The 14,348-nt window shown below is 41.8% G+C and overlaps 1 protein-coding gene across 1 annotated transcript in view; it reads right to left on the bottom strand.

The window, feature by feature from the left end:
* The window catches only part of Vipr2 (vasoactive intestinal peptide receptor 2), a 69,798-nt gene that overhangs the window by 18,925 nt on the left and 36,525 nt on the right, over positions 1–14,348 (bottom strand). Inside the window, exon 5 of the mRNA XM_021179290.1 lies at positions 4,133–4,230. Coding sequence (XP_021034949.1) covers positions 4,133–4,230 — 98 coding nt within the window. The remainder of the gene's footprint in view (positions 1–4,132; positions 4,231–14,348) is intronic.

Genomic DNA, 14,348 nt, shown 5'->3' with positions numbered 1-14,348 from the left:
GAAAGGGAACTCAGGAGATTCAGCTTTTGTGAATTATCATTTATGCTTGAGTGGGTTTTCCAGTGATGCAATTGCTTTTGAGTCATCCATGTCTCTGTAAATATCCTGTTGTACTTAGCCCTAGTAAACTCACTGGTTCACTAATTTAGACTTAAGGGGACTTTGGTCAGATGTAGGTTCCTAATTATTTATTTACATCTATTTATGTGTTAAATACATGTTTGTTCATGTCTCTACAGAAAAAGTCAGATGTCAGAAGCAGAAAAATAAATAGATGAAAAAAAACCCAAAAGATATGGGATAGTACCTATCGATTGCATAACAGGGCCCTAGATGCTCATGGAAAAGTACCGTGGGATTGCAAAGGATCTCAAATGGCCAGAACAATTTTTAAAAGAACAAAAGTGGAACGACTCTCTCTGGATTCCAAATTTTCTGGAGACTTTGGTGATCCAGTTGTATGGCTCTGCAAATGGCCCAGTACATCGACTGAGAATCTTAAAACATTCACATTTATGGCCAGTTGCCTTCTGATGAAGCCAAGGACATTTAATAGTCTTTTAAACTGTTGGTGTTGAACCACGGGGTAGGAATTGTGAGAGAAAAAAGCTAGACTCTTCCATTTCATAGCATATGAAAAACTAACTGAAAATGAATCAGTGACCAAAACACAAGAGCTAGAAGGATAAAACTATTTTGGGTTGGAAAAACATGACCTTGGATATGACAAATTTAAATGTTATACCAAAACCACAAGCAACATAATGAAAAAATCAGCAATGTGGACTCCATCAAAATTTAAAACTTTAACATATTAAGTACATATCACAAAGCTTAAGAGAAACCTAACTAATGGCTGAAAACATTTGTAAGCTAGACTTATGATAAAAGGTAGTGTCTATAAGGTATAAAACATTTTAAAAATGTCATAAGAAGCCAAACAATTGAAACTGCACAAACATGGGACTAGAGAAGATATAAAGATGGTCAAAAAGCACAGGAGGAGGCAGGAACGATGGGTTAGTTGGTGAAGTGTTTGCTGCACTAGTGTTAGAACCCAAGTTGGATTCTTTTGTGAAGAAGTCAGGTGCAACCCCAGGGAGGATGAGACTGGAGGATCCTTGGGGCTTGGGGCTTACTGACTCGCCAGTGTAGCTAGATCAGTAAGCTCAATGTTCTGTAAGAAACCATCTCAAAATACAGTGACGAATGACTGAGAGAAACACTAGACATTGACCTCTGTCCTCCACATGCACACACATGCATGAGCTCTTACACACTTGTGCACACGTACAAATAGGTGCACATACCATGCACACAAAGCACATGAGACTATCAGATACTATCTCACTCTACAGTCACTTACTGCCTGCATTCTGAATATTTGCAATTCTCTGTATTAACCAATACTCACTGCAGAAAGAAACCTCTGTGGTTAGGGCTAATAATTGTACTAATCTATGTGTATTAAGATAGGTATTCAGAACAGATTTCTGTAAATGTCCATTTTGCAAAATAATAGTAAAGTAGGTTTACCCCTAAGGCTTGTAAACTCTGCAACCGTAAGATCTTGGCCAGGTTTAAAATACCAGGCATGAGTTCCATCCTGTGTAATGGATCTTAAATCCAATCAGAAAGCAATTGGCTAACTCCCCTTGTATAGTTTAAATTATATTGTTATGATAAAATACCATGACCATAAGCAACATGGGACTTATTAAATCTTATGCTTCCAGGTAATAATCTATCACTGAAGGAATTCAGGGCAGGAACTCAAGGCAGGAATTTGGAGCAGAAACTATAGAGGAGGGTTGGTTATAGACTCACTTTTTCTAGCTTTCTCACCTAGCTTTCTTGTATAGCCCAGGCTCACCTGCCTAGGGATGGTGCCACTCACAGTGGGCTAGGACATCCCACATCAAACAACAATTAGGACAATTCCCCACAGATAGGACAATTGACCAATTTGATCCAAACAATCTAATTGAGCCTTCCTCTTTACAAGTGACTCTTTATTGTGTCAAATTAACAATAAAAAACTAGCTAGCATACCCTTGTTAAAAAAAAACCAAAGGGCATGAATTTAAGTGGTGTGTGGTAGTGAATCAGAGGTGGGGAGGGTATTGAATGTAATCAAAATGCACTTTATACACAAAGTTTCAAAGAATACATTAAAATCATCTTCAAAAAGAAAACAATCAGAAATCTCTGCTCCTACAAATCTCTCTGATCTTAAGAATGAAAGAGATGTCCAACAGTAGATCAAACTCTGTAAATGACAGTGCCATGAACTGGACTTGTAGAATGTACTGGCTGGTTTTGTGTGTCAACTTGACACAAGCTGGAGTTATCACAGAGAAACGAGCCTCCCGAGGAAATGCCTCCATGAGATCCAGCTGTGGGACATTTTCTCAATTAGAGATCAAGGGTGGAAGGGCCCATTGTGGGTGGTGCTATCCCTGGGCAGGTAGTCCTGGGTTCTATAAGAAAGCAAGCTGAGCAAGCCAGGGGAAACAAGCTAGTAAATAACATCCCTCCATGGCCTCTGCATGAGCTCCTGCTTCCAAGTTCCTACCCTGTGTGAGCTCCTGTCTTGACTTCCTTTGGTGAGGAACAACAATGTGGAAGTGTAAGTTGAATAAACCCTTTCCTTCTCAACTTGCTTCTTTGTCATGATGTTTGTACAGGAATAGAAACCCTGACTAAGACATAGAGCATACCTAGATGGTAAAGTGGAGAGACATGGAAAAGATAGAAAAGATGGAAGAATGGTAAGAAAATATATGAGAACAGCCAAAACACAGAACACATGGAGGATGCTGATCCAGGAGAAGAGAATAATGGGAAGCAATATTTCAGGAGGCACCAGCCAAGGACTTCTGAAAGTGATCAAAGAGAGTAAGAGGTCAGACATTTCCCAACCATAAGAAAGATACAAAAGTAATGACACTAAGCCCATGAACGTCAGCTTCAGAAAGTTAATAAAAACTAGCTTATTGCAACACAGGGAGAGACAGTTGAAAGTGGAAAAGACTATACTTTTAGGAACAGAGTCGAGCCACAAGCAACTCCTCAGGAGCCACAACCTTATCCTCAGTACTCAGAAATAGTCTTTTAAAAAGCAAGTCAAAAGTATCTGTTTTATGCAAGCAAAGAGTCTGAGAATTCAGTGCCATTACAATATGATCAGAGGTGCCTAGGCAGGCTCATGAGAAGCAGAGCAATGGCCCCAGCAGGGAGGAAAGTGTCAGAAAAATGAAGGGCAATATGTAGGCATGCTAAACCTTAGACAGCAATGTCTGTGGGATCTCATTATAGAATTAAAACATACAAAACAAACAAACAAACAAAAAACAAACAAGCATGAACAGCACATGGAGTTAAGATAAGATGCTCTTGAATTGACTGGGCAAGTCGTAAAGAGCAGGTTAGAGGTTGTGAATAAGGGGATGTGTCTGTGGCAGTGGTTGCGCATGCTTTAATTCCAGCACTTGGGAGGCAGAGGCAGGAGCATCTCTAAATTTGAGGCCAGCCTGATCTACAAAGCAGATTCCAGCTCAGCCAGTGCTACACAGAGAAACCCTATCTAGAGAGAGGGAGGAAGAGGGAGGAAGAGGGAGGAAGAGAGAGGAAGAGAGAGAGAGAGAGAGAGCGTGCATTGAGCTGAAAAGCAGGGTTACCTGTTTACATAAGAAATGCAAAATGTTTAGAGTCAACATGCTACCTTTCTTCAAGAGTGCTTTATTCAAGTGTAAATAAATATTTATTTATTTACTCATCTATCTATCTATCTATCTATCTATCTATCTATCGTGTATATGTGTAACTGAGTGAGTTTATATGTACCATGTGTGCATGGGAGCCCAAAGAGCCCAGAAGAAAGCAAGAGATTCCTTGTAACTGGAGTTACAGATGACCATGTGACACAAGATAGGTGTTGGGAACTGAATCCTAGCATTGTCCAACAGCAAGTACTTTTAAATGCTGATCTATCTCTCTAGCCCCAAGGATTCTCTATAGCTTGGTACACAGAGGGTCAAGAGTCTAAACCTCTGAGTTACCAAATAACCTATAGTGAAGTTTGCTCTTCTCATAATCTTTGCACAATTGCTCATTTTTTTTTGTTCCTTACCTGAAGAGGCAGATAATTATGCTTCCTGTTGTAAGAGACATCAGAGAAACACTGTAGCCCAAGGTATAAATGGCCTTCACCAAAATATAAAACGAGATCTACAAAGAAATGAAAAAAAAAACACATGTGTAAGCTGCTAGCCAAATGCATGGGGCACAGGACATTTGAGATTTCAGTCACAAAGGACTCTCTCTCTCTCTCTTGCATGCCAAGTGCTAGAAGACAGGAGACAGGGTCATTTTATAATTCTACCTCCATCTTGAGCCCAGAAGGACCTTCAATATTTGAACACCTATCTTCTCTTGCAAGCCACTATAAGTGAGTGGAAGACTTCTGTTAAAAAGTTTTTATCCAAAGGAACTGTATTGGCTACCTTTAGGGCCAAGACAAAGGAAGGCTGAGATGAATGGAACTGATGGAGTCCCTGATAGAATAGGAATAAAACAGTTTTCTGGAAATGCGTTTCCAAATAAGATCAGGTGATACACACATTTGAACTCATGGGAAAGAACATGGCATCAAAGGTACACGGCCAGTTACTCAGAAGTCTCTCCTCATAGAGTGGCTACATCTTGAAATTTTTGTTTCTCATACTTCTTAGGTTATTCAGCCTCGTGGCTGAAATCTAACATCCATGCAATCATTGGATATGGGATAGAAAGCCAGTAGTTACTTCTATAGGACACTACAAATACAAGGACTATGTGTGTGTGTGTGTGTGTATCAAACCAGGAAATTATAATAAGTGTGGGTGTTTAGCTGTAGACAGGTCATCTATACATCTTTCTATCCATCTAAGGCTCAGGGAACATTAGGGAAGAGAGGAAGGAAAGAATGTAATAGCCAGAGGATGAGTAGGAAAGTTGTGAAATACCGACTTCTGGATATTACAATAGCTGTTGAACATATCAACTCGTAGCAGCTGTGGTTGCTTGTACATGCCTTGCCAAAAAAAAAAAAAAATCAAGCTGGCCAAAATTTCATCATGGACTGGGGCATGTTCCCAAGGCCCCTCCCTAGCCTATTGGTAGCTGATGGCTGCTGACAGAGGGGGAGTCACTTTTCTTTGGGCATGTGGATCCTGGTAAGCTAGTTGCTTATGCTCCAGTGCATGGCAACACACTCATGAGCATGTGGTGTGCATTAGTTTGACTCAGGGTCTAAGAACAACAATAATATTAGATAATGAAAAAAAAAAAAAAGAAAACATGAAATTGTCAGGGAGATCGGGCAGGGTGTCTGGAAAAAGTCAAGGAGAGGTTAGTAGGAATGGACATAATCAAAATAAATTTTCTAATGTATGAGATTCTTAAATAAATAAAAACAGTATAAAAAGCTATGCAGGGACCTGTTTGCTTATAATATATCACAGTCTAGTCATGTTTGAAAGCATCACCCTATTCACTTTAAAATTCAGGAATTCTCCTTGTTGGTACTGGAGCTGTACCATGAAGGGCAGGCCTCAGAAGAGCAGAGAATACAGGGGTCCATCCAATCTTCCTCCATCTTCGGGGTGGTCATCCTTGCCTCATCTCTTTTTTCCTTCTGCCCTCATGCTTTCTTTCCATTTCCAGACCTCATCCTCACCCTTCCCTCCTCTCCCCTTCTATGGAATCCACAGAGGTCTTGTCACTTTATGTTCCTCTTCTCTCCCCACCCCCATCTTATCTCCACCCTCATCCCCATGATCTTCATGTCATCCCCTTTAGCTTACATCCTCATTACTTTACTGCCCTCATCCCGCCTATGTCCACTTATCCCCGACCTCTCGTTCTCATCTCCCATTATCTTATGTCTTAGTTTCTTTTCTATTGCTATGAAGAGACACCATAACTAAAGCATTTTATAAAATGAAGCATTTAATTGGGGGCTTGCTTACAGTTTCAGAGGGTGACTCATGACTACTGTGGTAGGGAGCAGGCAGGCAGGCAGGCAGGCAGGAAGGCATAGTGTTGGAACAGTAGATGAGAGCTTATATCTTTTCCACAAACAGTAGGCAGAGAGATAAAGGATAAGTCTGGGCCTGGCATGGGCTTTTGGAACCTCAGGATCTACCTCCCAGTGACACATCCCCTACTCCCTCCTAAATATGTGATCAAATATATGAGCCTCTGGCAGCCATTCTCACTCAAACCATCACACCTACCTTTTCACTTCATGATCATTTCCCTGTGGCACCCTCTTTGGTCACTGTCATAGCTACTTTTCTATTGCTGTGATCAAACATCATGACCAAGGCAACTTCTAGAAGGAAGAATTTATTTGGGCTTATATCTTCAGAGGGATAAGAGTCCATCCATGAAGGAGGACTCTAGAAACAAGCAGCAGACATGAGGCTGGAGCAGAAGCTGAGGGCTAGCATGAGGCAGAGAGAGCAAACTGGGAATGGTACATGGCTTTTGAAATCTCAAAGCTTTCCCTCGGTGACATACTTCTTCCAGTAAGTTCACACCTACTCAGCCTACCCGAATAGGGCCATAAACTGGGCACAATGGGGTTGTCTCATTCGAATCACCACAGTCAGCTTTCTTTCCATGAATTCTGGTGCTAATGTACTTAATAAGTTTACCCATGATTGTATTTGGCCTATGTATTTTTCTAAGTTCGTATGCTTCTTCTTGAGTTTTTAGTGATTCTAGAAAAACTCTGTTATGATTAAACATCCCTTACCTCACCCTTACCTCCTTACCCTCTTCTGGCCTTTGGAAATTGGCAAATCAGAACTCTGGAGTGCTGTTGTTATTGTGGCCTCTTGGCTCATCATGGTGTCCAGTCTGGGAGGTCTGGAGTGGCCATCTGATTAGCTAAGTCTGGGCTTGGGAAAGTTGAGCTTGGAGCCCTGTCAGCAAACACACTGACATTGTTGCTGGACAACCTCACACAGCAGTTACCTGGGAACACATCAGTCTTCCCTGTGGGGATGTGGGAATGCATGCATGACTTACTGATGGAAGGGACTCATGCAGTAGGAAAGTCTTCAACTAGAGCAGGGGATAATGACAAGGAAAACCAATGTGCAAGTTTTTCTAACGAGCCAATGAAAACATAACATAGTTTGGTGAGGAGGGGATTTCAGCATAGCTGCATGCAGTACAAGTATCGCACACATTATAATAGGATTGCCAGAAATCTGTGAATGTCATCACTTCTGTAGCTGAGCTTCCATGACTCCCGTCCAAGGTAACAGATGTACTAAAATCATGCCATTAATTATGTGAAAGTGGAGTAACACACACACTTGGCTAATCAACTATGGTTTCAAAGCAAAGACATCCATTACTTTCATTCACCGAACACATATCATCAAGTGACCACTGGAGCCAGAGATGTCAGTAATGAAAAGAGACAGGAATCACAGAGACCCAAACCAATATCCAGACTGGCTAGAAGAACCACATGGTATGTTACAGCCTATTACAGAAAGTAAGAATGTAGACCAGGGTTCACACCAGCTGCACTGACTGAGGCCAGTTGCAATCAAGACACTGTGATTAGAGCTGGCCTTGGGAAAGAGGAGAGCAATCTGGTAAAAGGAATGGGCAGTACAAAGGCACTGTGGCTGAAAGGGATGGGAGGGAGGTGTAGGAGAAGTGTGCTCTCGTAGCATTTCAGTTACTGAAATAAGCCCCCGTGTTCCATATTCAGCACCACCAACATTATACATGTGAGTATGGACTTACTCAATGCATGCACGCACACACACACACATGCACAGCACACATGTGTCAATGCACACATGCATCAATGGATGAAAGCACACACATAAGTAAGCCCAAACAAAACGAAGCAAACAAACAAAATAGCCCAACCTCAACACTAATTAGAAGACATAGACAGTAGAGAAAGACTCCCTGATTATCTCTAGCCACCCTGTGGCCCCTGCATCTAGAAGCTATCTCGTCTGCCAAGTCCACAAGGCCCTCTGATGAAGTCCCAGTTTCTCTGTTGGTCTGCTTGGAACTCTTGGCTCTGGAGTTTCTCTGGCATCTCAGCCCACCTGTCATCCTCATCACAGCATACAGTGCCTACAGAGTTCATAAGGTCCTGGGAACCCAGTAGGCACCAGTACATTGTGTTTAACCAGTGAATGAAAGATGACCCACAGATCTGGGAGCTGTGAGGTTTGGACAATTAGTGCATCAATCATTTGGCCCAAGGAGCTGAGACAACAGCTGCTGAGAGCAGGCTCTCTTTCAATGTCCTGGCTCTTGGCTGGACTCAGGGGCTCCAGAGGCCATAGGATTAGGCAGCCTTACCTGGTGGTGCCACACACCAGGCTTATTTGCTTGTGTTTTGTCTGTCTCACATCTTTATCTTAAGCTCGACCAAGAACTTGCCTTCCAAAGGAAGTTCCTCTATCTTATATTTGGAAGGACAGAGGTCAGCACTGGGAAGATCATTGTGGTTAATACTTTGTAAGAAAAGCAAGCAGCTTGCATCACTTGGCTCATGTGATCAAGGTGATTGTACACTTTGGTGTGTCAAATTAAGGCATTAGGTGAGATGTTAAAAGAATCTTTATGTCTCCTTGTTATCTTAACAGTAAACCATGGTTCCTGTGGTAAGGAATATGCAGGTGCTTTCTGCCTACCTCTTGCTGGGTGAGGCCTTTAAATTAACCTATTTGAAGTTAAATAAGGTTTAAATCAGTTACTTGGTTACCCTGGCTGCATCTCAGGACTCTGAGCACCAGTTGTCAGTGGTAGAGACCCTGGACCAACAGAGGAAGAGTTGTTCCATTCTGGTAGGAAGGCCTGACAGTGAATGCTAGCTACCATTCTAAGTTGTTATCTGGTTCTCACGAACACCTCCACCCAACTGCCATCAGACTAGGCAGACATTTGCTCCCACCTGAGCTTGCTTCCTTGTTTGTTTTCAAGTTCCTTCCTGACCTGGAGCCTCTGAGAAGTTACACAGGTTGCAGAGCTCTCCCTGGTGAGATATAGTCCCAAGGCAATGGGGTGCTGGTCTCATTACCTCAACCACAGCCTTTCAACAAGGGCACATCGGCAGAGAGGACAGGAACTGTGAAGGGCTTTTTGTAGCAAGTATGGGAAAGGGCCACACAAGTTGCTCACACACGCACAAGTGAGAGTCGTGGTGGAAACTAAAAAGGTTAACGGTTAACACATCAAGGCCTGGACACTGAGAAAAGTAAATAGGAGAACTTGTACTTAGGTGTAAGATAACCAAACTAGACAGATATGAGAAGTGACAGGGCTCTGGGCCAGTCCAAGCAGGCTAACTGCCCTCCTGCCCCAGCTCTTGAGGAGCACATGAAAGACCATTATTCCCTCTTACATCCTGGTTTCTGATGCAGGTAATTGTAACAGACTAAATCGAAAGCAAAGTTGGCTTCTAACAAGAGGCCTCTGCCTAGTTTAGGAAAGATGACCCAGACCATCCCATAGACAAGGAATTAACTAAGATCAAAGGCAGCTACTTCTTGGTGCCTGTGAGAACATAGAGGGTCTGGTACAACTGAGGAGATTTTAGATAGCTGCCAGGTCGGAGGGAGCAACATCAGCCAGTGACTAACAGCTAGAAACATTAAAATCAACAGCTAATGAAGTGCAAAGGAGAGATGGACAACGGGGTCATCCCTAACAGGGGTACACCAACTGAGCATGATCATCTCCTGGTTAGGCCAAAGGGACATGCATAGAGGGTGTGGGTCCCAGATAACTAATTAATAGAGATCACCTTGGTCTTTGTCCCATAAGACTCCATACAAAAAAAGGTTTGATACCTTTTCCTGTCTTGGAAACCCCTGGAAGTCTTGGGAGTTTCTCTCAGTTTTTCTTAATTTATCACCTTTCTTTCATTTTCTGTTGATAAAGTTTGCTTCAGCTTTATATACTCCCAGCAGTGTCCACATTTTAAATTTTCATTGATGTGAGACCATACACTCAGAGCTATTGTATCAGGTTGCCCTTTGATGACTGTTGACTGTCTGGCACCTTAAAGCCCTGGATCAGGCACAGGAAATGGGGCTAGGAAAGGTTCCATCATCCTAAAAAACCCTTGCATCATGGTCATTGCCCACTAGAACCTTTCAGGAATGGCGCAACTGGCAAGAAAAGGCTGAGGAAGTTCATAAGCAGCAGCTAAGTCTCTGCAGCAAATACTGGCCTAGACTTTGCAAGGAAACATTTTCAAAGCTTTGGAGTCTGGTCTTTTTGTAGAGCTGGGGTCCTGACACAGCAAACAGCAACAAAAGACAACTCCAAGAGTTTAATGTTATATTTGTCCTTTCTAAGAAAAGGCAAATGTTCTGATGGTGTCACGAAGCAGCAGCTCTTGGATAAGTAGAGTGTTACCAAAAACAGGGTAAGGAAGTGGGTTCCTCTTTCAGAAGCTTGACCCAGAAGACCCAGGGTGAAGCTTTTCACAGAAGTGATCTCACATGGGCTCTCAAGCAAGGATGTCTGGGATAGACCAAGTTTCTACAAAGTATAAGTATGTTTGCTTCTGACTCAAGGATGTATCACAATCCACGCATGGTTGCAGTTAGTGGTCACTATGTCAGCTACCATGGCTGAAGTGAGGGGATGAATCCTGGCTCTGTAAAAAAAAAAAAAAAAAAAACAGCCACTGTCTTTTCATATGACTTGTTTATCCTCTAGGAAACTAGATCTGGTTAAAAACATTCAGGTATGGGTTGACAGAGCCATCAGTCTGAGCCCAAAGTTCTTTCTTCGAGATCTCCAGCCATCTCAAATGGTGGATTTCTGATCAGTGTAAACCATGATCTTTGGGAAGAGAGACTCTCTGTGGCTTCTATGCCTGAATGTGTGGCTAGTAGCTAGTGTTGGCCTCATGACTACCCTTCTAGTAATAACAAGACATTGACTGACAGCCAGAAGAAGGAAGCAATGATAAAATCACAGCAATGGGAGGACCAGAAAGGTGGCTTTTTTTTTTGTTCTGGAAGCTACACTCATCAGGCTTTTGTTTTCATTTATTAATAAGTGGAAATACGTAGAGTAGAGCATGTACTGATCAATAATCAACAGATGTTCCTAAAGATGCAAAGGCCAGAAAGCAGTTGTACTTGTAAGAAGTGTACAGGGCATAGGTTTGGGAATAGGGCAACACAGTACTTATGAAGCACTAAGTCAGTGAAAAATGAGAAATCAATACCCAATGTAGCTTGCACATAATCACACATTTTAATTAAAGAACATGTAATATATACCTCTGTGATAACAATACCAAGTCTTCAAAGAACTGAGCAACATTCTGTGCTGTAGACGTCACCAGGTTAGATTTGAATTAAGATTCAAAAACCAAGAATTGCAGTTTATATAAAAGTTGGTGCTTGTAAGAAACTGTTTTTCTTTAGTTTTTACTCATGAAATAAGACACGAAGAAGAAAAACACTTTACACGTTGGAAAAGGAGACACACAACTGCAGCTTGGGATGGGCCAATATACAAATACAACCATGAAGCAACAGCAGAAAGAATAAAACCATCATCCACACATGTGGCAAAATGTCTATAAGTAAACTTAAAAAAAATAATCCCCATCGTAAGGACCTAAACACAAGATAGATACCATACAGTGTGAGGACTCCACTGTAGGACAATGGTTACTACCCTTCATCCCAGGTAAGACTCCAATTACATCAAACAAATCCCGCTTTGAGTCAGGAAATCTGGGTTTTCTAGGGAATGGACACTAAGACAGTTGAAGGTGGGACTCAGCTGTGATTGCCTAGAGTGAGGATGAGCTGCCAGACTCCATGGTTGGCTTCCACAGGATGGAGAGAGCAGGAAAATTGATATGATTCTGGGAGAATGATGAACTTCTTGGTGAGAAATTATATCTGATTTATCAGAGTTCCTGCAAATGCACTTCACGTATACTAGCTAGCTGGCGTGAAAAGTCGTTAAGAGGAGAGACAAGATAGCTGGGTCTAAGCTTGGGAATGGCCAAAGGGTAAAGGGAAGGAGAACCCATCAACTAAAAGGCAAGTAGATTGTGATTTGTACTGCTAAACTACATAATACAGACTATGGTGACCAGTGTGGGGAAATACATTGGGGAAAAATAAGTCAAGGTTCTTAGTGGATGAAGTGCTGAGTCAGGAGGAAAGTGCTGAGTAAGGACGAAAGCCATGTCCTCAGGAAAACTGGAAAGGGGAAGAAGAAAATAAGAAAGCAACATAAAAATCAACCAGGGACATCTTTGAGCCACATCAGTGATCAGCAAAATGTAATCACACTTGGTATATATTTTTTTTAACTTACCAATTGGCTACAATTGGAAAATAAATAAAATTCTGTGTTCATGGGTACTGTGGCCTCAGTCTGTATCTGTGTCCCCACCTCAAATTCATGTATTGAATCTTTAACAATAAGGAGACAGAGCCTTGCTAGGTCCTGAGGGATGAGGTTATGAGTGGGGGATGGGTCCTTCCTCAGAGCAACTCCAAAGGGATCCACCAGTTTATCCACACCTGATACTTGTCTGAGGCGGGGAGGGGGCGGGGTCATCACACTCAGAATCTTCCAGTGCCCTGACCTTGGACTTTAGCTTTTATACCAGGGGGAAATGAATTTCTGCTGTTGGTATATACAGAAACTGATCATACAGAATATGTTGATCATACAGAAATTGGCTTATTAGAACCAACAAAAAGATAAAGGGAAACCTGCTGCTCCAAATTCCACCTGTTTTTAAAGCCTTTATAGTGACTATTGTTGCTGAGGTACTGGGAGGCAGGTAAAGGACACAGCGCAAAGCTAGCTCCAGGGATGCATTAATCAGCCAATTTCCAGTAGCTTGGACTTTGGAGCAAGAGGGGGCTACGATCCAACCCAGGCTACACTAACAAATTGCTTATCTCATGTTAGCCTGATCTATGATTTCCACACATGGCCGTTGCAGGTGCTTATGAGAGTTTAGGAACTACTGTTTTCCAGTTAACTCCCAGTAAAACTGGGGTCAAGTTGACATGGTCCCTGAACCAACATCCCAATAGAAGTGGATGAAGTATCTAATTCTTTGTGCTTTGGGTTAACTGCTGAGCTAGGGTCTATTAGGCAATGATGGGGCCCCTTGTCCCAGAGCCTACAACACAACAGAGTCTTGCGCCTTCTTGGAAAAATGGATAAATTCTGAAGGGATAACCTGGACCTGTCAAGGCACGGAGGAACTGTCAGCTTAGTCAAGACTACTACTGGGGAGGCTTGAGAGCGTGTCTAAGTGTCCTGGGGATAGAGCTCCTACAGATAAAGTCACTCTGAAGGGATCAATAGGATGCAGAAATGAAAAAATCCACGGTTCAGAGTGCTGGGCATCGGAATGGTTAGTACATTTCAGCTTCCAGAAGCACAGCCTTGACCCAGCTACTCAGGGCAAATCACCAAATTCTTTATTATACTACCGACGCATGCCTGATGCTTCAAATGGAAAGTTATGAGAACTCTATTTCTGTCTATATGTCTGTATGCAAGGTATGTTTTAACCCCCGGATGAAAATTCACCCAGGGTAAAAGTAATCTTCAAAACATTCTGTTTAATTAGCTTAAAGAAAAATAAGCACTTAATTATGTGAATATTCCCCAAGGTGGAAATCAGAAGTGAAAAATCAAATTAGCTCAGAAATGTACAAGTTTCCATGATTTGGATAATCCCAGTAAATAAGAATACTGGTTTTTAGTTTTAAAAAGATTTACATTTACAGAAGGCAGTGTCACATGTTGCACATATATAACTTTTTTATTTCTAACCAGTCAAACTGTCTTTGTGTTACAAAATTTCTCAACAAGAAAAATTAACCCAAATGGATTAAATCAGCATCATTTCCAATAAAAAGAATTAGCTGTCCAGCTTACGTTTATCTTGCTTTTTGACAGATAACTGAAGAGAATTGGTTTGATAGTCAATGGTCCTATGCCACACCAAAAGCAGAAGACAAAACAAACAAAGAAAAAAGAATTGCTTACAGGCCAGCCAATCTACAGAGGGCTGTCTGACAATTAGGACACATGAAAAGCTAGAGGAAGAGACAGAGGAGAGTAGACAGAGAAGGGGACAGAGGACCTTCTGTGGTAAGGCTATATATGAAACTATTAACATTTTTAAATTAGCATTATTATAAAACAATGCACAATAAGGCTGTAGTATATATATAAGAATGTGAATGTAGAACAAGAATGTGCTTTTTTACCTTTTAAAAAATATATATGTGAGGGCCACAGGCCTC

This window comes from Mus caroli, chromosome 12 (assembly GCF_900094665.2).
Source record: "Mus caroli chromosome 12, CAROLI_EIJ_v1.1, whole genome shotgun sequence".
In the NCBI taxonomy this organism is placed as follows: Eukaryota; Metazoa; Chordata; class Mammalia; order Rodentia; family Muridae; genus Mus; species Mus caroli.
Note: the sequence above shows the minus strand (reverse complement) of the source record. Positions and strands in the feature narration are given on the sequence as shown.